This window comes from Erythranthe guttata, chromosome 8 (assembly GCF_056151865.1).
Source record: "Erythranthe guttata isolate IM_541 chromosome 8, IM_541, whole genome shotgun sequence".
NCBI classification, from domain to species: Eukaryota; Viridiplantae; Streptophyta; class Magnoliopsida; order Lamiales; family Phrymaceae; genus Erythranthe; species Erythranthe guttata.
Genome location: NC_142540.1, coordinates 686,522 through 713,412, shown reverse-complemented (window position 1 = coordinate 713,412; position 26,891 = coordinate 686,522). Strand labels below are relative to the sequence as shown.

At 36.0% G+C, this 26,891-nt stretch overlaps 6 protein-coding genes across 9 annotated transcripts; 3 read left to right on the top strand and 3 right to left on the bottom strand.

Annotated features, from left to right (window-relative positions):
* Positions 1-374: 374 nt before the first annotated feature.
* TBL22 (TRICHOME BIREFRINGENCE-LIKE 22) lies at positions 375-2,368 on the top strand. Its single transcript, XM_088821463.1, has 3 exons — positions 375-711; positions 801-1,087; positions 1,492-2,368. The coding sequence occupies exons 1-3, from the start codon at positions 510-512 to the stop codon at positions 2,287-2,289; spliced, it is 1,287 nt and encodes a 428-aa protein (XP_088677589.1). The 5' UTR covers positions 375-509; the 3' UTR covers positions 2,290-2,368.
* Positions 2,369-2,580: 212 nt separating this feature from the next.
* Positions 2,581-3,897, bottom strand: LOC105969058 (RNA ligase/cyclic nucleotide phosphodiesterase family protein). Its single transcript, XM_088821464.1, has 2 exons — positions 3,712-3,897; positions 2,581-3,411 (listed from the first exon to the last, which is right to left on the bottom strand). The coding sequence occupies exon 2, from the start codon at positions 3,398-3,400 to the stop codon at positions 2,843-2,845; it is 558 nt and encodes a 185-aa protein (XP_088677590.1). The 5' UTR covers positions 3,401-3,411; positions 3,712-3,897; the 3' UTR covers positions 2,581-2,842.
* A 1,365-nt stretch (positions 3,898-5,262) lies between these two features.
* On the bottom strand, positions 5,263-7,765 carry LOC105969067 (WAT1-related protein At3g28050). 2 transcript variants are annotated; one of them, XM_012993798.2, is made up of 7 exons: positions 7,312-7,765; positions 7,157-7,222; positions 6,913-7,026; positions 6,153-6,384; positions 5,888-6,046; positions 5,623-5,774; positions 5,263-5,539 (listed from the first exon to the last, which is right to left on the bottom strand). In XM_012993798.2, the coding sequence occupies exons 1-7, from the start codon at positions 7,527-7,529 to the stop codon at positions 5,383-5,385; spliced, it is 1,098 nt and encodes a 365-aa protein (XP_012849252.2). In that variant the 5' UTR covers positions 7,530-7,765; the 3' UTR covers positions 5,263-5,382. The 2 variants fall into 2 exon arrangements, with proteins under 2 accessions (XP_012849252.2, XP_088677588.1); XM_088821462.1 differs by lacking the exon at positions 5,263-5,539 and having other exon boundaries at positions 5,619-5,774; positions 7,312-7,622.
* Positions 7,766-14,175: 6,410 nt separating this feature from the next.
* Positions 14,176-20,718, bottom strand: UVH3 (5'-3' exonuclease family protein). 2 transcript variants are annotated; one of them, XM_012993809.2, is made up of 15 exons: positions 20,475-20,718; positions 20,125-20,375; positions 19,755-19,924; positions 19,535-19,673; positions 19,338-19,415; positions 19,174-19,227; positions 18,683-18,867; positions 16,934-18,542; positions 16,644-16,838; positions 16,377-16,462; positions 15,947-16,223; positions 15,708-15,844; positions 15,507-15,591; positions 14,921-15,403; positions 14,176-14,766 (listed from the first exon to the last, which is right to left on the bottom strand). In XM_012993809.2, exons 1-15 carry the CDS (start codon positions 20,560-20,562, stop codon positions 14,293-14,295), a joined length of 4,311 nt encoding a protein of 1,436 aa, XP_012849263.1. In that variant the 5' UTR covers positions 20,563-20,718; the 3' UTR covers positions 14,176-14,292. The 2 variants fall into 2 exon arrangements, with proteins under 2 accessions (XP_012849263.1, XP_012849271.1); XM_012993817.2 differs by having other exon boundaries at positions 19,530-19,673; positions 20,475-20,637.
* A 462-nt stretch (positions 20,719-21,180) lies between these two features.
* LOC105969090 (ubiquitin-conjugating enzyme E2 5) lies at positions 21,181-23,649 on the top strand. 2 transcript variants are annotated; one of them, XM_012993829.2, is made up of 7 exons: positions 21,181-21,337; positions 22,027-22,089; positions 22,258-22,337; positions 22,589-22,703; positions 22,834-22,886; positions 23,004-23,132; positions 23,251-23,649. In XM_012993829.2, exons 2-7 carry the CDS (start codon positions 22,046-22,048, stop codon positions 23,391-23,393), a joined length of 564 nt encoding a protein of 187 aa, XP_012849283.1. In that variant the 5' UTR covers positions 21,181-21,337; positions 22,027-22,045; the 3' UTR covers positions 23,394-23,649. The 2 variants fall into 2 exon arrangements, with proteins under 2 accessions (XP_012849283.1, XP_012849290.1); XM_012993836.2 differs by having other exon boundaries at positions 21,191-21,337; positions 22,022-22,089.
* A 349-nt stretch (positions 23,650-23,998) lies between these two features.
* LOC105970428 (putative inactive receptor kinase At2g26730) lies at positions 23,999-25,805 on the top strand. The gene is made up of 2 exons (XM_088821461.1): positions 23,999-24,653; positions 25,081-25,805. The coding sequence occupies exons 1-2, from the start codon at positions 24,062-24,064 to the stop codon at positions 25,635-25,637; spliced, it is 1,149 nt and encodes a 382-aa protein (XP_088677587.1). The 5' UTR covers positions 23,999-24,061; the 3' UTR covers positions 25,638-25,805.
* Positions 25,806-26,891: the final 1,086 nt, after the last annotated feature.

The window sequence follows — 26,891 nt, the reverse complement described above, 5'->3', positions numbered from 1 at the left end:
AGCAGTTAATAATCACTTGATATATTTCATAGTGTAGCATTAAACAAACCCCAATTTGGGTAAATGCACAAGAAAATGGTGGGAGAATATTAAGGAGGAATTTTTTTTTTGTTCTTTTAAACTAGTTAGATTAATGGGTTTTTCTGGATCTACCTACCTAATCCATGATATATATATATATATCCCAATAAAATTGCTGAATCTAGATTCCCCAATTTATGATTAAAAAGAATTCCACTATTTTCAAGATCTGAGTTGTAAATGTGTAGAACATGACAAACCCATAAACCATTATGCCATAGTCATGCTCAGCACTTGACTTTCTCAATTTATTAATTAATTAAACTCATGTATGATTAATAAAACCTAACACTTAAAACTCTCCCTCTCTCTTTCTCTCACACACACAGAAACACACACAGAAAACACAGAGAAGTAGAGAGAGAGAGAGAGAGAGAGAGAGAGAGAGAGAGAGAGAGAGAGAGAGAGAGAGAGAGAGTTGAAGCAGCATGATGAAATCAACAGCACACAGCAAAGAAAAACACAACATAACTTCTCTTTTTTTCTACTTAACATTTATAACAATAGCCATCCTTTTCTGTTTCCACCTCCTTTACAACAACAACAACGCATACGTCGTCGAATACGCAAACATCGTGCGCGACCACATTAATCCAAACAACACCACAACCTTCATTCAACCCCGAAAAGGTATCTTTTTTTCTTATTCAATCCCCTATTCTTGAATTCATTTTCCTCTTAAATAATTCAACCGTCGATCTTCACTGCAATTTAATCAGACAGCCAAAAGGCGTGCGAATTATCCGAGGGGCGATGGATTTCAGACCGAAGAGGCTCTTTGTACACAAACTACAGCTGCAGAACAATTCCATTCATGAGAAACTGTTTCCTCCATGGAAGAAAAGACACAGACTTTCTTCATTGGAGATGGAAACCGGACCAATGCGATCTTCCTCGTTTCAGCCCCGATAATTTTCTTACATCTCTTACAGGCAAGACAATGGCTTTCATCGGTGATTCGTTATCCAGGAATCAAATGGAATCGCTTCTCTGTCTCCTCTCAACGGTAATTAATTTAGTTTATCTTTATTTAATTCTTTTAATAATTCTTGAAATGTTCAAACATATATTGGCAATGGAGTTTCCTTTTGACTAAAGAAAGATTTAATTTTTTTTTATACAGTAGGGTTTCCTTAAGTTATGGCTGATTTCCACTTGTCAATATATTAATGATTTAAGCAACCTTGTTTTGGAATCTAATGGAATTAAATTATTAAATTTAATGCTAATTGGTGAATTGAACAGCACAAAGTAAGCACTTACATGAAAGAAAGACAACTTTTTTACTATTGTATCCTTTTGTCTTTCCTCTCAATTATTATTCTCTCCTATTAATTAATTCTTCTATTATTCTTTTTTATTATTAAAAAAAGAAATATACATAATTCAATTAAAAATATGTTCTTGCAGAAAGAAACTCCAATTCAAACAGAAAAAGACAAGGATGACAGATTCGTAACCTGGGAATTTCCGAAGCACAACTTCACGCTAATGGCGCTCTGGTCTCAATTCCTCGTCACCGCCACGGAGCGCCTAGTCAACGGGTCCACCACCGGCGGTTTCAACCTCCACCTGGACAAAATCGACAAAAACTGGTCAGAAAAGCTTCCCTCACTCGACTACGCAGTGTTTTCCGACGCGCCCTGGTTTTTCCGGCAGAACTATCTCTACAACAACGACAACGTCCTCGGCTGCGTCTACTGCCAAACCCCAAACGTCAAAGACGTCGGGCCGGGCCTCGCAATTGGTATGGCATTCCGGGCCGCATTCAGAACAATCAATAACTGCGCGAACTGCAGGAAGATCACCACTGTACTGAGAACCTACTCGCCTTCGCAGTTCGAGAACGGGACTTGGGACAATGGAGGGAGTTGCAATAGGACGAGGCCGATTGGGAGGGAAGAGGTCGATCGAGGAGGGCCAGATTTGGAATATAGGAGAATTCAAGTGGAGGAAATCAAGACTGCGAGGAATGAAGGGGGGCGAAATGGGAATAAGTTTGAAGTTCTTGATGTGACTGAGATGATGCTTATGAGGCCCGACGGGCACCCTGGTGTGAACTGGGGGAATCAATGGATGAAGGGTTATAGTGATTGCATACATTGGTGTTTACCGGGCCCCATCGATGTGTGGAACGAGATTCTACTCGAGATGATTAAGAGACAGTCACAGATCGAGTTATCATCAGAAACAGAGACAGGATTATGAGTTTGCATGTCTGACAAAAAGTTTTGTAAGAAGAAAACACACAGATGCTAAGTCAAGTTTCAAGATTCATTTTTTTTTTGCCCCAATTTTTGATTAATGCACAAAAATCCACACATTACGAGAGTGCGATAAAACAGACACCGTTCTCTGCTCAGCGTTGAAGATAACGGTTAAGAACGAGGCTTAAAGAAACATAAAGCAGTTTCAGACAAACAAGAATTAACATCTGACTAAAGTGATAATTATATATACGAACGAATGTTATAGAGACAAGACAACATAAAAAAAAAAAAAAAAAACCGACACCTGATCCATATAATACAAATTTGAAGCCCACGAAAACAGTCACTTCACGACACATTATCGACTAAAGACACAATTTGGTACAACAAGAGGAAGTTTATATAACTGAAAACTAAATCAATTATAAGTACCATCCTTACAACCTACATAAGTTATAATAACCACTTATTACAACCACGTAAAACGTAAAAACGCAAACCAAATAGAACATCATCTAAATCAGCAATTAACACAAACGACATCATCATCATCAAAAGTCACTAACATGATGCGTACCCAGAGTAAACGAAAAGATCTCGCGAACGGGCGAATACTCAACCAGCGAAATATCCATCGCGTATCCACTAACGGGCATCTTCAAATCACGCAAAACGGTGAACGCTTCGAAAAAACGAGTCTTTGGAACTTCCTCAGCCACGGAGCAATAAGGAATCCATTTATCCGGACAGAAATCGTCCCCAACTTCTACACCTTCTCTCTTCATCGCATCGCACAATTGCGAATGAAACTGAAGGAGCGACAACGAAGGCGTCGGACCGAGGAACAGGACATTGTTGTCACTCGGGAAGCTTCCGATCGAAGAGAAGGAGACGGCCAAGGGTTCTTGCTTTGCAGCGAAGTTTCTTAGTACATTCTCTACTCTAGCGACATCGGTAAAAGGGCTCGAGTACAATGTAATGTGGGGCCTAGATTCGATCTCGATTAGCTGAGTGCTGATTTGTCTTCGGGCTAAAACGTTCCATGCTTTCAACACCTGGTTCTCGAGAGCGGGATCGAAGTAGAGTTCGATTGCGTAGCCTTGCGACATTTTTTTATTATCTAAATTACAATTCCAAAATCAAATTCAAATTTTTTTTTAAAACACGCAGTGAATCAAGAAATTTACAAAAAGAGCCACGAAATCTAAAGAAGCATAAATGACAGAGGCGAAAGCAAGAATTTGAGATCTAAAGATAAAAACTTTTAACAACGAACATAAATAAATTAGGGGAAAATATCGCAAAACGTCAAAGATAAACAATCTTCAGAAACATGAATTGAGCCCATAAAGTAGAAATTGAATCCGAAAAATAAGGAGCTGATAATCAGAAAGGATTGAAAATTGAAATTGGAACATACCCAATTGAAATTAAAGACGATTGAAGCAGACCAGCCTGAAAAAAGGGCAGCAAATCCAAGAAACCGTCGGCAAAAGAATAATTACTTCGAAAGGAAAAGAAAAGAGTGAAATATTGAAGGGGAGATAAGGAAGTAGATAGAAGGACTCAAGGTATATAATTTTCTTTTTTGGGGGTCTAATGTGAAAAGTCTGAAATCCGACAGGGACTAAGGGAACAAAGAGTTGAACAATGATTAAACTGACTAGTCTCAAGTGGCAAGGGTTTTTGGTTGGACTGTAAATATTATGTGTGGACCCGAAAAGGATGGAGCTTTGCTCGATCAACTTTCTTTCTTTTTTTTTCTTTTTTTTTTTTTAAATCAATAAAAAATTGTATTTATTTGAAGCTTATTAAATGCAGTTCAATTTCAAATATTTTTTCTATTATTTGAGAATTAGTTGAGTTTCAATTATTGGTTTGCTTGATCAAATGATTGGACGTTGAAAAAGATTGTATCTTTTGTGCAAAAATTTGAAGCTCAGCCACGCGATCTTATTGCTAGTGTTGTGCGTGCACACATGAGTTTTAAGGGGTGAGTCGGATTCAAGGTGGCAATCGTCGAGCTCGAATGTCGTTATAATTAATTTCAATGCAGCTATGAATACAAAAGATGGGGATGTATTGGTATTGGAATCATTGCTATGACATATTCTGGTGTGTGTTGGATGGTCTTCGAATTGTATAAGGTAATCTCTGGAGTTTGGACTCCACCTCAGTTGAAGCCAAAGCAGCTCTATTAGTAGCGAAGTACACACGAGAATAGTCATGGAACGAAGTGGTTATTGATGGAGATTTTAGTCAGGTTTTTACAACGATTTGCAACCATCAAGAGGAATGGTCCATGAATCTTCTTACACGTCCACCATTGTGATGTCAAATTTAGTAGAATCTTGTAGATTATGTGGAATATTCTTCAGTTTGTACCCGTTTTATACCATTTGAGTTCCCATTTTGAAATAAGATGATGATAAAATGTGTTTATTGACTAGTAAATATCAGATCATGGTACCTCAAAAACTGCATTTTTGCACAAAATGAGTACAAACTGGAGAACATGGGAGGGAACCTAGAAAATTCTGTTAAATTTGACACTAAGAGAACAAACGTGTAAGAAGATTCATAATTGATGAATGGTTTATAATTAAACAAACAAGAAGGTTTTTTCGTAATTTGAACTTATCTTAATGGGGAGCCGTAATTTACCCAATAAATATATTCATATCTTCTCTACATGCCACGTTACAAGAAAGGACAATAAGGCTGCACATGAACTAGCTAGATTATCATTCATAGATCCATTTATGTGTGATGTGTCAATTCAAACTATTGTAGAAAATGATTAAAAAATTTGAATAAAAATCTTCTCTTTTCTCAAAAAATAAATAAAAACTTTTGAAAATCTTTATAGATAATTTCTTTTAACGTACACAATTGGCAAGCCCAATTAATATCCTATTCAATCAGTTCAAACTAGCCCAAATCCACAAGCCCCAAACTCAACTATTCCATGTTCATGGGAAAATTTAGGATCTCATAATCCTCAAACAAGAGCAAATTATACATATATAATAATAATTAGATACATATTAACATCTACACATAGTTGTTGTTTAATTGTACATATATATAATCACCTAACTTGGGTTTTGTAACTTTGTAATAAGGGATACTTTTGTGCAGCTGACTCCAAATCTCTATCATCAACATCAACTTCACCAAAATCCTCTTTGGCCTTTCCCCACAATACAGTGTAGAATCCAATTGCTATTATCGCTGCTCCGATTATGCTGATTTTACCACAATAAATATACATTAGTACAAATTAATTAATTATTTATTTATTTTTGGATTTAAAAATTTGATTAATTACCTTCCAAGATAAAGAGTGTCGCCGAGAATAATAACTCCCATGGCAGCTGCAATGGCTATAGACAAAGGCTTGAACATAGCCACGTAGACAGGCCCTCTCAAATGCAATGCCCACGCGTGAATAGCGTTGTTAATGCAACACCCAAAAACTCCCTATATATATATTTATGTGTGTGTGTGTGTGTGTTAGATCATAAAATAAATGTAATAAAATAAAAGATTGGTCTTAAAGATTTTTTTTTTTAAAACGAGGTTTTTAAATTTACCGAGCATAAGACAGAAGCCAAAGCAATACTAGGTTTGATTATCCATTTAGTCGAGTCCGGTTCCGCGAAAAAGCTGACGATAGCAGCTAAGAAGCTCACACAAGAGGTGTAGAAGAAGATCACAGTCAATTCTGCAGGGTATTCCTTCATAATATGTGTCTGCATAATTAATTAAAATTAGAAGAAAACAAGTAATAATTGGTTTTAAGAAACTCAAATCTTGGGAAATAGGAGAGTTGATATGAAAATTTTTGTTATCGGTCACCTGAATAATGTACCAAACGGGGACCAAAAAATATTCGACGGAGAGGAATAAACTGCCAATCATCCAATTTGATTGAGATGGTGAATATTGAAGTGATTGATGCAACGAAATTGGAGGGGCGGTCACGCTTGGGCCTTTGTAAAATGTTACTACGAAAGCTCCCGATATTGAGACAATGGTGCCGATGATTTTAGCTCGGCTGCTTGTACTTGATAGTGCTACCTTTTCCATCCTATATATGCATACATGTATGTATATATTACCAACCAAATTCAAGAAAAGTACTCTCTTTAGGCCTCAAAATGGGATTAATTTATTACATTTGCAATTTTATTATAGCCTAGTTCAAATAAGGACTACTAAAAGAACATAATTTTCCATTAAGGGTAAATTACGAAAACCCCCTTGAACTTAAGCAAAATAACGAAAAACTCCCCCAAATGTCAGTAATTACCAAAATCCCCCCAAAATTTGTTATTGTCACCGACCCTCTTACCGTGTGATTTTCACCGAATCTTTTTGATTCCATGGAGTAATTTTCCGAAAAATGACAATTCTACCCTTGCAGACCCAATTCACACTAAAGTTAATTGATTCAATATGAGAATGCATTAACATTATTGAAGCCAAATAAAAAAGAAGCTCAAGTCCAATCTGTGGGACCCGGTGAGGGGGAATAAAAGCAGGATAGCAACTAAATAATTTAAAAATAAAAAAAAAAGAAAAAAAAGAAAAAAGGGTAAAGTGAAAAGGACTGTACCTGAAAATGACGGCAAGCACAAAAGTGAACGCCGGAGCAAGGTTGCTCATGGCGGAAGCAAGCGTCGGAGAACCGTAATTGATTCCGGTGTACCCCATTATCTGTGATGTATATCTATATTAAAAAAATTAATAAAATTATGTTAAATTAAATTCTTGTTTTCAAGAAATGATTTTTATTTGATAAAAAAAAGTCAAACCTCCGATCAAACAAAGAATTGACTGAATAATCATAAATCACTCACCCAACGACTCCAAGTATAAAGATCTTCCACAGTACAGAGAAAGTCAACGGAGGCAGCACCCTTGATCTGCCAAAACACACAAATAAATTTCATTACCAATTAATTAATTAAGCAGCTAATTACATGATTAGTTGAGTTAAGAGTATGTAGTTAACCGGCGGGAGAAGAAAGGGGAGGGGAGGAGCACAAGGGCGGCGACGCCGTAGGCGTAGACGAGGAACACGTGGCGGCTCATGCCGCTGTTGGTGGCGACTTTGAAGAGAGTGTTGAGTCCGACGTTTGTGCACTCCATCACTACCATGACTGAGAACGGCAGAACCTCCCTGTGGCAGTATCTCCGCCGGTGGTCCGCCGCTCCTCCGCCTCCTGCCATGTTTTTTTTGGTTTCCTCTGCTACTTACTTAGCTTCTCCTTTTTTTTCTTTTTTGTTTTTGACTTTCTGTTAGTGCGTGCATGTGCCTCTCTCGTGCTGCTGCCACACGCACCAATATTCATTTATAGAAAGATATTTGGGGAGATAGAAGTGGACCCCACAAAGCTATTCCAAATAAAATAAAACAAAATCTTTTTTTTTTTTTAATTCTTTTTTTCATTTTTTCAAGTTAACTTATCCACGTAACTTCATTGTTCTTTCATTTTCACATAATTATTTCCACCACACACACACACACACACATATGTTATGTATATACTATATATATAATATTTTATTTTATTTGACGATATTTTATATTTCTATATATATATAAAATATCGTCAAAGTTTAATTGTAAGAAAGTAATATAATTGGTTTAATTTTGAGGTGAATTAGTGTAATAAAAGAGAAAAAGTTTGTGTAATAAATATAAATTGATACCACTCCTAGTGTGAGGTGACGTGTAGAGGCCGGTGAAGATTGCCTAAGCTAAAAAGTCTGGTGTGTTAGTGCGTGCCTAGTCATACCTCCATGATATTCATTATTGGTTTTTACAAATATAATTATGGGTCTATTAGATATAACCCCCTTAAACATTCAAATAATAGGGGTAGACCCAAATTTAAATTTGCCATTTTGATAAAAGCCCAAGCTTTTCGTAATTACATAATTACCCTCAATCAAATCCCACAAATCCCGTTACTTTACCTTTTTTAAATTAATAGACTATCTCATATCTTTTAATAGACTATCCCATGTATCTAATTCGACTATGGGTTTAATTAATTGACTATTGGAAAAATAATAATATATATGGAAACTGAATAATATGTTTGTTTGAAATACTAATCAATTTGGGTAATTTTCCTTATTATATGAAAACGATTAGGGTTAATAATAATATATATGAAAAAATAATAATATAAATGGAAACTGAATAATATGTTTTTTTGAAATACTAATCAATTAGGGTAATTTTCCTTATATCATGTAATAGACTATATCATTGATCTAATTCGACTATGGATCTCGTTAATCGACTATGGATCCCGTATTATTCAACCACATAGTATATTAATAATTTCAATATAGTACATTAATCTGCTATGATAGTATATTACGGTTATAGTAGTGATATGAAATTGTGTTACAAACAATACACCACTGAAATGACAAGAACATTGAGAACAAGACCAACGTAAAGTATTCCAACATAACCAATAAAATAGTACATTAATAATCTCATAATTTCAATCTAGGGTTTTGATAAAATACTTAAAACACATCATAACACAATCAAACCAATATGTAGAGTTAAAAAACTCTAGTACATTAATAATCTCATAATAGTATAATAAAATGATAATGGTAGTATCATATGGTATTCATAATAGTATACTACTGTATTATAACGGTTTAGCACTTAACCGACGTTACCGAGCCATTACATCGTAAACACCTCTTTATAGCAACCAACCCACCAAACATCGAAATCATGTCCTCATCGTCAGCCAAGATACATTCACCAACGCCTTCCAGCCTATATGTCATGCTTATATCCCACCCATCGAGTTGTGGCCACTTTGAAATAACAAATGCAACCAATGAACCGCGAGTAAACCCGTTCGAACACCTCTTTATAGCAACCAACCCACCAAATCTCAACAAAATCCGTACAAAATTCGCCATCGATAAAACCTTGAATCATAATACGACATTAAAAATACAAAATATTAAAAAATATATTAATATGATCAAAAATAAACTTAAAATGCAAAATTCATACGATAACTTAAAAAAGACTACAAAGTATATTTTAATGTACTACCCAGAGTCCTAAAATCCGCTGTTATAAACAAATAAATCAACTATCGACCGGGATCAGACACATGAACTCCACGACCGCGGACAGTTATTTCAATTACTACGTAAACCAACTACGACGTTCATATAAAATAACTCTGGTCCAATATGCGTGAACAATCCTTATCTAACTCTGTCAATCCTATTCCGAACAAACATCATCCGCCAAAATTAACGATGTATATATGACGGAATAATTTTGTTAAAAAACGTTCTACATAATATAATCAAGTATCAACACACCTCTTAAAATTTCTAACCACCATACACGACGATCCTAGCCATTGAACGAAAAATAAATCGAAAAACGCATTCATACCCGATTAAACAACGTCCAACAGATGAGCGCTCAATTCGATCCTATTTCCACGACGGTACAGAAATCTTCAAAGATAAAAATCCCCTGGAACGGTGAAAGAGAACCTCCGAAAATATTATACACGAATTGGTATAACGGCCAATGATCTCACGTAATATTATTCCGTGATTTTAGGCTACGTATCAGCAAATCTCAAATCACGTATTAAAGGAATTAAATACCGTTTAAAAATAAACAAGGGTATTAAAGGAAAATTATATAATATATTTTGCCAAGTTGGCAAAATTGGGTCTATCTCAAAAAGTGGAAAAAAAATTGGATCTACCTCATTAGAAAATATGAACAAGGGGGTTATCCCTAATAAACCCTATAATTATTGTGGTTCGAAATTAAAAAAAAAAAGAAAAAACAGAATAATAATATATATATATATAATATATATATATATATATATATATATATATATATAAATAAAATTAGCCCATATCAATAGTTTATCTGAATAGTGAAGCCAAAAGTATATATGAAATTTTGTTTAACAAACTATTTACAATTAATATGGTTTAATAATTAAGGATTAATGTGAAGTTAGTGCATTTTTCACCCTTGGTGTGGTGGAAACGTGCACTCTTTGCTCTTCCTAGAAGGAAACGTGTATTTTCAGTAATTACTTAACAAAGTAGATTGATTTGAAAGTATTATGATTCAAAGCTCTCTCATTTTCCTTGTCATTTTAGGCATTGCACGAAGAGATCTCGGACGTTGATCCTCGAACGAATCACGACCGTCGATGTTCATCTCAGTTCGACAAATATATGTCTTCTCATTGGTTGGCCCATTACTCCCATCATTTTCTTGCAATCAGCACCATCAACAACTTTATTATCTTCATCTTCCAAGGGAAATCCACCCCCGGACGGAATATAATAAACCCATAATTGGCTCCAGTTCGATTGATTATCATCAACTTGGTTAGTGCTCGTCTTATCAGTCTTGTCTGTTTGTTCAATCCAGGGGCGGACCTTGGGGGGTTTGGCGGAGGCTTAAATATGGGTGTGAATTAAGAGAAAACAAAAAAAAAAAAAAAAAAATCATGGGTTAAAATGTACAAAATTTCAATCTTGGAGGGCACAGTCTATAAATTCACTCAAAATTGCAACAATTTTTTTTTTATTTTCAGGGGTGGGATCACCCCAAGACTACACATGCGTCCGCCCCTAGTTCAATCTCTTCCACCAAAAGTTTAGCTACAAATTCTTGTTAATGCTCTCGTTAACCGTTAAATCTTCTTTGAGGCGATCTTCACTTTCCTTTTCGAGATTGTCGAATTTATTGGGATCCGTGTAATTCTCGGCCTTCGGAAGTCGCACTTACTGCAAATAATGTTATTTAGCTTGTACAGTGTACGATCTGCTTGGTTATATCCCATAATCAGAAACAATAAAAAATAAAAACAAAATATAGGGTGAAAGAACATAAAAAACTTGAATGCAACAGAACAGTAGTATTATAATGAATGACCTGACAATTCCGTGGTTCTTTGGAGAGTTCAATGATTGATGAGGCCATTGCTTAACCCATTGAACTGCACCGGATTTTCAATTCCTGCTGGTCTTTTATCAAATAATGCTCCGTTGTTCTGGATTTCGGCAACAGATTTATATCATTACGAAACAATAATTCAGAAGAAAAAAAAAATTCAAGTTCAACTAATTAACTAATTCGCAAAAAAATTTAGTTTCGAGAATACCTACAAGCTTCCCACTGACAAATGCGTAAAGTCCATTCGATCGTATCTCAAGCTCTAGTGCATGCTTTGCATCGAGTTTCTTTCTTATTCGATCAAGTTTCGCTGTAGTGCTTGTTTCTTTCTCTCTCTAGCAGAAAGTTATGAAGTTTTTTAAATATCCATAGCACCCCAAAGCTCATTTATTCAACTAACTGAAAAGAAAAATAGTACCTCGTGACAACATTAAAACATTTTAATCGGCCGTCTTTTGCTCTAAGATTCCTCTCTCATTCTGAACAACAAAAAGAATTATCGAGATTATGCAATAATAGGATATTTCGAGGCCATATAGGGATAGGGAACACATTAAAATAACGTATTGTTGGTACTTGTGCTTAAAAATGTGTGTGATGAATACAGAATATGTGTGCTACTACTATCCGCTTTAGTAAAAATTCCCGAATTTCGTACATACCAATATCCTCATTAGTAGAGCTTCAAACCCATAATGCTCTTCATATACCAAAGTAGGTTTCTGAAATAATTTCGATGAACTGAGAGTGTATAGGGATTGCAATTGCAAGGGTTAAACACTTTGATAGTAATGTGGCTCTCTCTATATGCAACAAAGGTCTAAATTCAGGTAACAGAAAGAGACAATCCAACAAAAAACATGAAAATTGAGGATGCGTTATTTACTTTTGATATTATAAACAACGAATGAAGGTGCTTAATGAAATTGCGAGTTCAAACTATTTTCTACATTTACATTCTGTATTGGAAAACTTTTGTTGCACAAATGCGAGGAGAACTACCAAAACTGTAGCATGCAATTTCCTCAAAACTAACAACCACGCGCATGAGAAGACAATGATATATGGTTTTCTTAATATCATTCATTATCATAAGCAATTAATTAAGCACAGTTATAGTTCATCAACAAGAGGAAAGTGTAATTATTAGATAAACTGTAGATATCACCAAATCACGTAGAGCTAATAAAGAAATTGTGCACTACTCACCAAGTTGCTTAAGATCACGTAGCCTCTCAAGAAAGGATGAATAGCAGTACAAACTGTTGGGAAAATTGGTTAAAAATTGAGTAATGAACAATTTTTTATCAATGTTATTGTACGGTCTAATTAAGTATATAAATGAATTTTGGATTAGAACCAATTTTGTGGTGAATGGAAAATTACTAGTCCAAATATAAGGAAAGTGGGATTTTGAGTTATCCCACATTGGAAAAGTAGAGAAGTACTGAGCTGTATATATATCAAAAACATTAGGTCATGGGCTTTTAACCCATTGGGCCCTTATTACTCGAATCCCATCTCGATTGATCTGACTGGTCTGAATTGGTGCGGCCGAACCAATGCAAACCATTCGGCTCAACTCGAAATGGTGCAACCACTCCCAATTGGCTCAACTCGAAATGGTGCAACCATTCAAACAAAAGGTACCTTTGAAATGGTGCAACCATTCAAACAAAGGTACCTTTTTGCTCCGAATGACACTACTTTTCGAACCTTATAAATAGACCCTAACTTTCCCACAATTCCTCACTTCAATCAAAAAATAAGCCTACTGCATATTAAGCCTACCCTTCACAGATTCTCTCGAAAAGTTCTACACAAAGTACAGTTCGTCGTACTTGGGATTTGGAGTGCTCCTATTCCAAGCCTTGCCGTTGTATCTTGGGAGACGATTTCCATTTAATCCGTTAGCACCGTTGCGGGGAAATTTCGTCTTAAGGACATAGTCAACTCGCCTCGACAAATTTACGTTCATTGCAGATAATCTTTTCGTATTTCACTAATTAATTTGTTCAACCAATTTACTAAATTCACTACCCGTTTTATGTATTGGGAACAACACAAACTGAACCATCACAACTACATTGGCAGAGATGCACAAAACAATAAATATAAGGTACACAAAGAGTAGCATTAACCAGAACCAGATAAAGGACAAAGCAGGCAGAATATTTTAGTGTACCTCTGAAACTGCTCTGTGTCGATGAATTTCAAAAACATCTGCAAATAAATAGATCATCCATGAATTAATTCACAATCCACTTCAAATTTGGACGAGTCGTTAAAATACCGAAGAGAAGCCAATGAAGCTTGCAAATCAGAAACATGGGAAGATATATCCACACTATAGTCACCTATTTAGACATCTACAACAGATTTTACAATATTTCACCATAATATATCAGCTATAACACCAAAACCCTATTTCACGAGCAGTAAATGAGAAATTTTATTCTAAAGATCCCTAATGGTATATTGGAATAAAAAATAATTAATGTTAGTAACTAGCAAATCCTAATGGCATATTCGTAATTTTTATAATTATATATTCTTTTAATTTTTGTATTTCCTAGTTTCAATCATCAAGCTGAAATGCTAATTGCTGGAGTTTTACTGGTTAAAGTGGGATTTTGTACATAACATCAAAATACTCTTAACAGATTGAAATTCTCTCTAATTTGAAACTCGTTTCGCAAACATGTTCGACGAACAAGAACAACAAATGTAATGGACGATTCGGATTACGATTATGAGGTCAAAATAAGTTGTTTGAATTTCATTTTTTTACGAAAATGTAAGTATTTCGTGTTCTAGAACACGAAAAGCACGAAATCCTAAATATTTTTGTTTCTTTTAATAATATTAATATATATAACATTTAAAAAAGAATTAAATACTAAAAACTAACGATTAAACAGTTGGGCAAATTTGTAGACAAAACAAAGAAACCCGAATAATTTTTGTAAGCTAACATCCTTGCATGCACTCACTCATTCAAGTCTTTCTCCTTTTCCTTCTCAAATTAGGCATTGCGCGAAGAGATTTCGGACATTGATCATCGGATGAATCACAACCGTCGATATTCATCTCAGTACCACAGAAATCTGTCTTCTCATTGGATGGTCCATTACTCCCATCATTTTCTTGCACCAACAAATCAGCACCATCAACAACAATGTTATTATCTTCATCTTCTTCTTCCAAGCAAAATCCACCCCCGAACTGAATATAATCCTCCCCTAAATTCGATCGATTATCCATTTGATTATCATCAACTTGGTTAATGCTCATCTTATCAGTCCTGAATGTTTCTTGAATCTCTTCAACCAAAAATTTACCTTCTAATTCAACATCACTCGCTCTGTTTACTTCGTTGCTAATGCTCTCATGGCGATCTTCACTTCCCTTTTCATGATTGTCAAATTCATTGGGATCAGTGTAATCCACTGCCTTTCGAAGCCGCCCTGACTGAAAATTACATAAATTCATATTAATATTTATTATTTTCAATTTATAATAAACGAAGGAAGTACCAACATGGCTGGAATTTTTTTCCCTTTTGTCATTTTTTTATTCTTGCTTCTGTTATGATGCATACGTTCTTACCAGCAGGTAAACTTACCCTTCGCATTAGACGTGATTCGTCTGACTTGTCAAACTGCAATTCTTCGTCACTTTCACTAGATCCGTTTACAGTATCGGCAGAACAAGAATTCTTTGTGTCCTTCCCTCTACCTCTACCTCTGCCTCTGCCTCTACCTCGTCCTCTTCCTCTTACATTTGATTCTTTTCTTACACTGGTAGATTGTTCTAGATTACTGTCTGAAGTCTTCTCTTTTGCTCGTCCTCTTTTTAATTGCTTAACAGCTGGTTTATCATTCGTATTATTTTGAGTACCAGCTCCTGATTGGCTGGCTTCTTCTTCTTCAAAGGGCTTCACTTTTCGTTTTTTCCCACTCCCTGAATTTTGAGGCAGCGGTGTCTCATCCATCAACTCAGAAGATTTATGCCCTGCTATTCCTTTGACAGCCTTTTTTATTCTCTTACTCCGGATTTTTGCAAATCTTTCATTGAATGTGTAGAACGCTTCCAATCTCAATTGTGTCTGGATCATCCGAAAACCAACATAAACCAAAAAAAAGGGAAATTAAATCAGTTTCCATGTTTTTTTAGAAGAGAGACGGTACGAGAAAGAAAGATTCACCAACCTCGTGCTTGTTGTACTCCTTCAAAACTGGCAGCAGCAACTCATCTGCTTTTGACGTGCCCCACCCCAGTTTCTCCCAACACAATCTAAACGAGAAAATCAAGAAACTCAAAACTTAATTTATTTGTCTGTTTCTCACAGGTGTTTGAGAGAAATAAATCTGGCTTTCACCATGCAAGCAAGTCGAGAGGATTAAACTCACTTGCGAAGAACAAATAGATCTGGCTTTCCCCATGCAAGTGATTCTGTAGACTTGTCCACTTGCGGAGAAGCGTATGCTGTGATCACAGCATCACTTGGAAAAGAAGAACTAATATGCCAATTTTTACTCACGTTTCTCTGTACATATAAAAGTAAAGTCAATAGTATCATAGAAAAACAAGAACCACTAGCACAGCTGCAGGGAAAGATGCAACTTGCAAGGAGAAAGGTGGCACTTACATGCTTACTCATGAAAGTCTGTTTTACCCTTTCGGCATCACCCACTGGCTGTTGTAAATTTTGCTCACTATAAATCCCATCTAAGTTGTTAGTTGAGCCACTCGAGATATTCTCACGACCTTTAGATCCTTTCCTTCTCGAATTATTAGATCCTTCTACATTGAAATTTCCAAGAATCGTCGGATCTGGTGATTCAATCCACTCTCGAAATTCACGAAGGCCGTCTTTCCCAGGAAAAGCATTTACAACCTCAATTGCGTTAACAATGCCAATGCCACTGTAACATTTACAATGTGATTAAAATCACCATGTACATTTCACCGCAGTGAAGGCAAGATAGACTACAAGAGCCTCCGATAATTGACACAAATTATTGATAGTATGAATATAGAGTTAATAACCAACAAAAAGCATGGATGATGATCATTACCTAATGCCTTCGGTGTAGTCACTCCCAAGAAGTAGTGCCATACGGATTAATTTTTCTCGATCTAAGCCAAGTTCATTCTCGATATCCTAGAGAACCATATATAATGTCAAAACCAGTATCAAATAAAGCTAAAACAGATAAAAATATCACAGGTGAGAGCGGTCCAAATTATGAAGCAAGGTAATGATAAGTTGATCATAAACTCAATTCATATCATGTATGTCATTATTGCTCCTTAAATAGCTAGTAACACTATCTAAAAATCACCTTCATTAAGTAGGTCTCCACGTATTTGCGATCATCAAAGATGTTTTTATACACATTTCGTGCTCCAAATAAGAATGCATCGGAGTCATCAGTGACCACACCATCAACAAGGTTTGAGAGCTCCATGAAAGCACATTGAGCTTCAGCTTCCATCGGTGCAATTATATATGGTAAGCCAAACATTTGAAGCAACTCCTAAAATCATAAATAAATAAATAAATTCTGCGAGTCTGAACCTAGGAAAAGTTATTTTTAATTTAAAAAATTATGACTAGCCCGACAAAAAGTACCTGGCATTCAGCAAACATTTCGTTGGTTACTGACTCTGCATTTCTCTCATGTTTACGTTGCTCACTTCCCAGCTCCTGACGTTCTTCACTTAGAAACAGCATTTCTTCCTCCAAACGATCCTCCACGATATCATGCTCCTTATTATCATCAAAAAGAGATTGGTTCCTCGTAACTTCCTGCTTTTCCATTGAAAAATTACCAAAAAAAATCTCATTGGCCAATTCTTTAGTACCATCTACAACGGTTATTGAATCATCAGCAGAAATCTTTCTGAGTGTTGCAGTACTGCCAGAATGGTCATGTACTGCTCCCTGAGACATGTTTTGGGCCTCCGTAGAACCAGAGACCACAGTTTTGCCATGCACTGAATCAGTAAAGGCAGAACAACTTGCAGAGATAACGGTATTATATGCAACCTCAACGTTACACTCTAGCTCGTTCACTGCATGCCCATTACCATCTTCACCACAACTGTCGAATAGCTGCTTATCAGTCACGGACAACCCCTTCCCATCAGGTACAACATCCGAAGACATAGGTATTTCTCCACCCAAAGCTCCACTTTCACCAGCATCTTTATTAGAAAGCTTCAGGTCAAAGTTGCTTTTATCATGGTTCAATTCTATAAATTCAGCAGGCTTTACTTCTGAACAGTTGCTCTCAAAGGCGTTTGTTGACTGAAATGGTTGGCTTACATTGGCTGATACACCTTCAACCTCTGGCTCACAAACCATTTCTCCAGCGCTTCTGAATATATTGTCTTCATGAAAGTCAATAACAGATCTGATGTCCATTGTACCCTCAAGACTTCTTCTAATTGCTTCCTGAAAATCAGCTTCTTCTTCCAGAGCACCCTTTGTAACAGTTCTTTGACTTTCATCTGGACAAGAAGAGGACTTCATTTGAATATTTTGAAATCCATCCTTCCATTCATCTTCTCCCTCGTCACTCATACCTCCTTCATATGGGCATGCTGTACTTTTTTCTTCAATGATTCCTTCCTCCCACTCGCAATCATCAGCATCAGAAGATTGTTTCAGTGAGGCAGAATTATCAACAGAGAAGTCCATGACCGAGCCTCCAGCCACCAGACAAGCAAATAACTTATCATCATCATCATTACCACAATTATTCTCCAATAAATCTTCAAAGGAAATCTCGATAGTATTTCCATTTACTACGGCAGGATCTTCGATATTGTCAACTTCATCATCATTCTCATCGGCAATTTCTTGATTCTGGAATCTCTCAGATGAGCTGTTATCTAGGACGTCAATCGGGTTTTTAGCAGTGGTAGATTCATTAATGTTTCCCATATTCGTGACTGCTTTCTCCTGATCAATCTCCTTCATCAAATCTAAATTCCTTTGCAAATCTCTAGTCATGCGAATCCCAAGTGCTCTGACCCTGCTGACTCGAAGACGACCTCTCTCGTCCAGGTATGTCTCAACATCATCGTGAAAATCTTTTCTGGTTTCAGCCACAGCTGGTCCAGTTGCGCCACTTTTGACTGGCGAAACTTTCTTGACTTTATTGGTTGAATAACTCGGTAGTGGGGGCTGAGTTTGATCAGCTCCCGCACTCTCTACTCCAGCAGACGTAAGGGATCTGATAAAAAAATCAATCATGTAACTCATGCAAGATGGTTCTACACAAAGACTATCAATTAGGTTGCAGCAAAGCAAAACAATTCTACCTATTGAAGAAATAAACTGGGAACATTAGAAAACTTTATAAACTGTACTCACTGTTTGTCCCCAGTAAATGATGAGGAGAAAATGAATTCTCTATTGGCTTCAGATGCAATTCGTGAAGTCTGCATGCCACCTATTCCCCTCCCTGCAGCTGCCTTCTGTGCCTCATCTATCTCACGTCGGAAAGCAACTGTCTTCAGATAAGCCTCTATTTGCAGCTCGGAAAACTTTGCTGGGGCCTAACCAGAAAAATAAGTATATAAACAAAGAAGAATGGGCAAAAAACTCGTCAATGCTCTGCACGGATAAGTATCACAATATGCAAGACTGATTTATACTGATTTTGCAGTAATGTAAACAAAATGAGAGTACTTAAAACCTAAGCTCTGTGTCAAGCAAAAGAATGAGAAGAACCACTCCAGATATATTAACAAATATCAACATTATAAACGCATGGACATCCAGAGGACTCATCTGAAAATAATTGGTCAAAGTCAAATGTTGTCACAAGTTCCCCCCACCAGGGCGTATAAAGCTGTTTATACCTTTTTCACCTTCTGATACTTCTGTCTATTCTCAGCCATCAGTCTCTCTCTCATCTGCAAATAGATAGGAAATCAGCAATTATCATAGAGCATTAGAACCTACTTAACGTTCACTGTCTACGGTTCATAAAGAAAAACGACAAAAGCATAAAAAACAAGCGTACCTGAACTAGGAGGTCAAGTTGCATGGATGGAGGTAAAGCAGCCAAGATAGCAGGGTCAACTTTTCCATTCATCTCTGGCTGTAAGAAAATGAATTAAGTAACATTAAAATGAATATTCAGAGACAGAGGAATATGAAACCCATACTAGTTGAGATAGGTTATGACGCCTCTAGTTGAATCATGACACGTAACCTTACAAGTATCATTTCTTCATCTTCATCATCATCTTCATCTTCACCATCTCCGAAAACTTCATTATCTGGAATCCCAGAACCTGATGCTGATGCATCAACGTTAAAAACCTCATTCTCCTCTGCAGCGAGAGATGCTGCCAACCTAAATCAACTGGTCGACTCAGGTCAGAATACATTTAAATCTAGAACGATAAGCAACATAGGAAACGAGCATAGGACTCACAATTCATCCAATTCTTCCTGACTGTAATTGACAGCCACATCATCATTTCCTTTCCCAGTCACCTGCTGAGTACTCGGTTCCTCTATCAATGGCCGTTTACCTTTGATATCATTCTCCTGCCTCTGCTTCTCAAGATCTGCTGCCAATTCTTTCAATCTCATTGTTTTAAGCTGTCGACAATAATTAAAAAATTTACACTCAAGGCATATCATATGACGTGCAATCACTTGCCACATCACAACTAATAAAGCATATCAGAAGACAAAATTAATCATCTACCATCATGCATTTCCTACATAAAGTCAAAAAAACATAATCTAGCATCAAAATTTCCTTAACCACAGTTCAAATTTTCAATAAACGAACTCACGTGATTGAGTAGCAGTTTCTCTGCAGTCTTTCTGATCTTAGCCTGGGCATTCTCACGCTGCCGGCGGCGTGCAATTACTGTCCGACGTTTAAGAGCGGGCGTGCCTCCGTCAAATACGAAAACCGGCTTAGTCCTGAGGTAGAGAAGCTTGCAAATTCGACGGAAAAATCCCAATATGTGCGCATTCCGAACCATCTCCCCCTTTTCGTCTCTCATTGCCTTCATAAACTGTATGATCCATATACTCGCGTCTGGAGAGAAGAAAACCAAACAAAAAAAAAACGGACAGAAGAGTTAACGAATGAACGAGTAGTCCGATCACGCGGTTAGGGTTAGGGTTTTGAGAATACCGATGGCGACTCTCTTTCCGGCGAGGGTCTCGACGGAAACACGGCGGCCGACTGGAGCGAGGAGTTCCCAGAGGCCGTGGACTCCCATCCGTTGTGCTGTTGGTTTTCTCCGCTCTGCTACGATTGAGAATCGGTTTACCGGTGGTTGTTGCTTGACTTCATTGCCGCCAAATATAATGCTTGAAGGTATTTATATGAGCTCTGACATCCAAAGATGTCGGTCTGTTTGCAATGGTGAAACGACGCCGTTCTAATGAACAAGATATGGGCTTTAATTGAAAGGGGCTGAAGTTAAAAAACTTTTGGTAGTTGGGCCACACAGTAATAAGGCCTTACCTTAAGCCCCTCAACTTTCCAAAGCGCGTGAACGCACGCACCAATCACCATTTGCCAAATATTTCCAACTCCTGATAATATTTTTTATTTGTATTTTTTTAATTAAAAATCAATCTCCAGGAAGGATTATGTTGGATTAATTAATCATGACTGATTCTTCATTTTTACAGCGTGAGGAGAAGAGGCAAAGCCGGCCGCCAACCTTTTACCACACAAAGATTGGGTTAAGGCAAAAGCCACGTCACCCTATCTCTCTCTCTCTCTCTCTCTCTCTCTCTCTCTCTCTCTCTCTCTCTCTCACACACACGCACTGACTCGGCACGTGCGCCTGAAACAAACATATTTGAAACATCAAGAAAAAAAAAAGAAAAAAAGAAAAAGAAAATGTCGACACATATGGATTCATTTTTCCATTATCTTTCATTGTTCTCCTCTCTTCTGTTATCTCTTCATTTTCAACGCAGACACTTTACAACTTCATTTCTATTCATTCTTCGATCCTGTTCTTTTTTCTTTCTCATTGATCGGTTAGTTAAACTGCTAATGAAATGATTTGGTTTTTCTTTTCTAATCATCTTTGGATTGTAAAATCGTTTATTAGGGTTGTGCTCTTCCTAATTTTTTATTTTTTTTTTGTACCATGAAATGTGATTAAATTACCGTTGATGATGTTTGTTATCTAATGCTGATTTGGGTTGATTGATTGGTGGATCGAGTTTTTTTTTTATCATTTATTTATTTATTTTTATTTTGCAGTCAGATGTTGTTGTTTATTGGGGATTGTGATTGCACAATTTGTTGTGCAAATTTGTTGTTTATTGAATATCTCACTAATTTTAATTTGGATTTTACCCTGTTGCTAATTAGTCAAGTGGGCAAAAGAGCGAGAAGAAATCGAAAGTGTTCGGTTATGGACTTGGTCTCTGTATAGATTTTATTCTCGATTAGGAACATCACAATGCATTTCGAAGATTGGGTTTTTTTCGACTTTCCGAAGTTGACATAATGTTTCATGAATTAGGACAACTTATTTTAGCATCAACTTATCGGTAGTAGTGAAATCGAAATGCCTAATTGAAAAGATAAGACTTTTTCAATTCGAAATTCATCTCATTATCTTGTCACAATTCGGTCAATCTTTCGAGTTCGTTCTTCAAATTGTAGTGAAACAACCATATTTTAACTAGGTTCTTCGTTTTGCTTCGTTTTAGGACAGACACAGATAGTCAGACAAAATGTCTTCTCCGAGCAAGAGACGAGATATGGATGTCATGAAACTGTAAGTGTCTCTTCGGTTACACAGATAGCATACACAAATATATCATCGATAAATTATCGTCTATACATAGTGCATTTTACGAGAGACTTATTTTTTAGAAGATCATGGCTATTGTTATAAGTCTCTTGATTGTTCTACTTACACTCGGTCTTTTCTTTTTTTTAATAGAATGATGAGTGACTACATTGTGGAGCCCATAAACGACGGCATCAACGAGTTCAATGTGGAGTTTCATGGCCCAAAAGAAAGTAATATTACCGCATTTTTTTTTCTTTTGGAGAGAAATATTATAACAAGCTTGTTCTTCTTTCACGAGCTCCAAATATATCAAGTTGATATTTATTTTTTTCTGAATATTTTTCTGAAACGGCATTTATATTACCATTAAAATGTTTGCAATTTTTTCTAGTTTTCTAAATAGTTTACGAATGTCATTTTCCTTTTTACACGATTGGTATTCTTGATAAGATTGTTCGTCTAACATGGACACTTATTACAGGTCCTTACGAAGGTGGATTTTGGAAAGTTCGTGTCGAACTTCCGGATGCTTATCCTTACAAATCTCCTTCCATTGGCTTTGTCAACAAAATTTTCCACCCAAATGTCGATGAACTGTAAGTTCTAATATATCTTTCATATATATATATATATATATATATATATATATATATATATATATACCTACGAAATGTCGGTTATTTAATTTCTCCGTTTCTTATCAATTTCAACATTTTTGGATGTTAGTTCTGGTTCTGTATGCTTGGATGTCATTAACCAGTCATGGAGTCCGATGTTTGGTAAGTTCATCTTTTTCGTTGCAAAAAAAAAAATGTAACGAACTCTCATAAAATTTCGATATGAAATTTGCATGCCTTGACAAAAGTGTATGTATGTATCTATCTATCTATATGCAGATTTGTTGAACATCTTTGAGGTTTTCCTACCACAGCTTCTACTCTACCCGAACCCATTGGACCCACTAAACGGGGATGCAGCATCTCTTATGATGAAAGATAAAACCCAATACGATCTAAAAGTCAAAGGCGAGATCTTTTTTTCCTTTTCTTCCTCTTTCGAATATCTAATATTAAAAGTTAAAACTAATTTATATAATTAAAAAAAATCGGCTTTTCTGACAAGCTTTTTTAACTAATGTGACAGAGTATTGTGAGCGGTATGCGAAGAAGGAGCACATTAATAATACATTAACAGACGAAAGTGACGGTGATGTAAGCGATAACGATGCTTATAGTGACGGAAGGAGTGAGAGTGAAGATGACGTGGCGGGTCGGGCCGATCCGTAGAATGGCAAATTGTTTTCTTTTTTTTTTCTTTCTCATCTGTTATATTTTGTATTATTTATGATTTTACAGTGTTGTGTAAATTAGTATTATTAATGGCAGCTTTAGGGACTAGATACTGTGAAATCCCCTGTACTAAATTCGATTTCCGTTCAAGTTATTACCGAACTCAAAACAGCCGGTAAAAAAAAAATGTAATATTTTTACTGGCTGATGATGGCTTTATCAAATTCTCTTTGAATTAATGGGATTTTATATACATTTGTAACAACTATTTAGATAAATGGTTCAATTTCATTTCCCTGTCATGGATTTGTCCATTGTTAATGTTTTTTTGATTCAGACAGTATTCTTTTACATACATAAAGATAGATACTTGCTGTTAAATATACAGTGTGACAACTAATATGATAATATTTTTGCCAGATAATTAAATAAAAAAAAAATCAAGAATCATTCAAACGAAAACGACTTCAACATATGGGATTATTGCATCCCGAAGGCCGGCACAAAGATACATGGGGATCATCAAAAACTCCGTCGAATCAGCACACTATAAAGTACTATAAACCAAAGGTTATTGCTTCCTTGAACTTTCGTATTTTCTCCTTGTGCAATAACTCATTCATATGATACTCTTTTTATTAGCCTGCAAAAGTTAATATTTTCGTATGGCCTCAGAAAACGGTTCAAACGATCAGATTCTCATGTACGCGGGCTATATCTTAATTGCCTTGGCCGTTTTATTCATCATCCTCGTATATCTATACAAGAAGGGAAAGAAAAAACAAGAAAATCTCGAAAGTGGTGCCGACATAAACAAAGTAGCAGCAGCATTCCATGATAATAGTGCTGCAAGCAAACCTAGTTTCTCGACAGTGGAATTGAAGGCAGAAACGGCTACTTCAGCTGATTATCAGAGCGGAATGGTTTCTTCGTCTTTAGTGGTTCTGACGAGCCCGGAAGTAAACGGGCTGAGATTCGAGGATTTGCTAAAGGCACCTGCTGAGCTCATCGGACGAGGCAAACATGGGAGTGTGTACAAGGTTGTGTGTGAGGCTCAGGGAATGAATCTTGCTGTGAAGAGGATTAAGGATTGGACAATATCAAACGATGATTTTAAGCAGAGGATGACGAGGCTTAATCGTGTGAAGCATCCGAATGTTTTGCCAGCTGTCGCTTTCTATAGCTCGAAACAAGAGAAGCTTCTTGTTTATGAGTATCAGAAGAACGGAAGCCTTTTCCGACAAATCCACGCCCACGGTAATTTTATTAATATATTTTTGCTAGCATCGTTCGGATTTCAAATATTATTTTTTACCCTTTTTTCGGTTCGAATTTTGGAACTTTGAAACCAAATTTGTAGTCCTTTGAGTTGACTTTCTAACCGAAGTTGAATCAATTAGATTAGATGTCGTGTAGAACATATACAGTTAAACCTCTATAAATTAATACAGTTGGGACTAGCAAAATTAAATTAATTTAGCGAAATATTAAATTATCGAACTAATGATTTAGTTGGTTTTTACCGAGTTGGGACCAGAAGAAACTATTAGTTAAGCGAGGTTATTAATTTATCGAGGTTCTACTGTATGCATGAATAAGGTTAAAATTACATTTCAAGTCGGAAAGTAAAAATTAAACGATATTTAACATTTCAATCGTAAACTTGTTCGAAATCTTTTTTAAGGTAATCAAAGCAGACAATCGTTCGACTGGAGCAGACGACTCTCGGCAGCAGCTAGAATAGCCGACGCATTAGCCTTCATGCACGAAGAGCTCCAATACGAAAGAATCGCACACGGCAACCTTAAATCCTCGAACATCCTACTAAACGAGAACATGGAGCCGCGCATTAGCGAATACGGGCTAATGAGCACCGTCGAGAATATTCAAGAACATTCCCTCTTCAAGGAAGATACTTACGCTTTCGGTGTGATTCTTCTAGAACTTCTCACCGGACGAACGGTTCTAAACGAGGGCTTGGATCTCGCGAGTTGGGTTCTTGCTGTCGTCAGCGAAGAGTGGACCGTCGAAGTCTTCGATAAGAGCTTGATACGCGAAGGTGCTAGCGAGGAGAGAATGGTAAATGTGTTGCAAGTTGCGATTAAATGCGTTAATAAGTCTTTTGAGTCGAGGCCGAACATGAGACAGGTGGCGCTATCGATTAGGGCGATAATCGAGGACGACGAGAAATCCATGGATGCTTCTGAGCTGTCTGTGACTAGGTCATTCATTGATCTTTAGCAGATGAAATTTAATTTGCAGAGTGTGGCCTTAAATTTAATAGTGGAAGTGTTACAATTTATCTTATAGTAGAACTGTTGCAATTTAGTGGTTATGGATGATGTACTTTTTTTTTAATTATTATTATTATTTTTAATTAATTATGATGCTAAATGCAGATAATAAAAATTGCAATGTTATATGGTTTATTGTACATAAAGGGGTTGTTGGAGGTTTGTGACAATTTTTTTTCCTTGATATAAAATTAGACGAGGACAAAGAAATAAGAAGTTGCATCTATTAGTATACAACAAATTCTTGATTTGATTTATAAATGATTATTTTTATATAAATGAATTAGCCGGCTGAATTGTTTCATATGATGACATGACTCTAATAAGTAATAATCAACTCTATAAATTCGAAAATTGTCCCTTTTTAGGCCCTATTGAACCATTCCCCGTTTTTAAATAATTGTCTAATTTCAATTTTACATAAGTATTAAGAAACTCAATAAACGCGCATTAATTTTAGTAAAATCATATAAAAATGACTAAAATAATTTTATTTATAAAAAGAGGGTTCAATAGTTAATACTTATAGTTGAATTAATAAGTTTAAAAGATAAAAATATGCATTTAACGCAATATTATAAATGTGAAGTGATAGATAATACGAAACAAAAATATATTTCAGAAGTGATGGGTACTGCGAACATATACAACGATATCTTATAATAATGGAGGGCACGAGTTAGAATTTAATTGCGTTTTAAGAGTCAATTTATTTAAATAGACTCGTTTATGACATGTTGACTTTTTCAAAATTGAATTACTTGCATCCTAGTGAACATATTAATGGATGATTGACTAAGTTAAACTTCCAATTAAGACAAGAGAAAATCATGTAAAATCAAATGAGTGGGAATGGAAAGATCAACAAACAAGTTTGTAAAGTTTTGGCTATGTCGGATCATTTGTTTTTTATTACCTAATTCCTTTGTATTTTTTGTGTTGTCCATCTTATGACACAATATGTACACCTAATTAATTTCTTTTTAGTTTTTAATTAAAGATTAAGAAGAGTAATTGCTTTTACGTTTCAATCCTTCCAAGCCACATCACAATGACCTAAAAGACAAGCAATAGCTTATATAATATGTACACAAACATGCAAGAAATGTTACATAAGCATATCACTAATATATAATATTTTTGATTAATTATTGCAATAATATCATATAATAGGTTAAAATCGCTAATTAAAGCTCATATC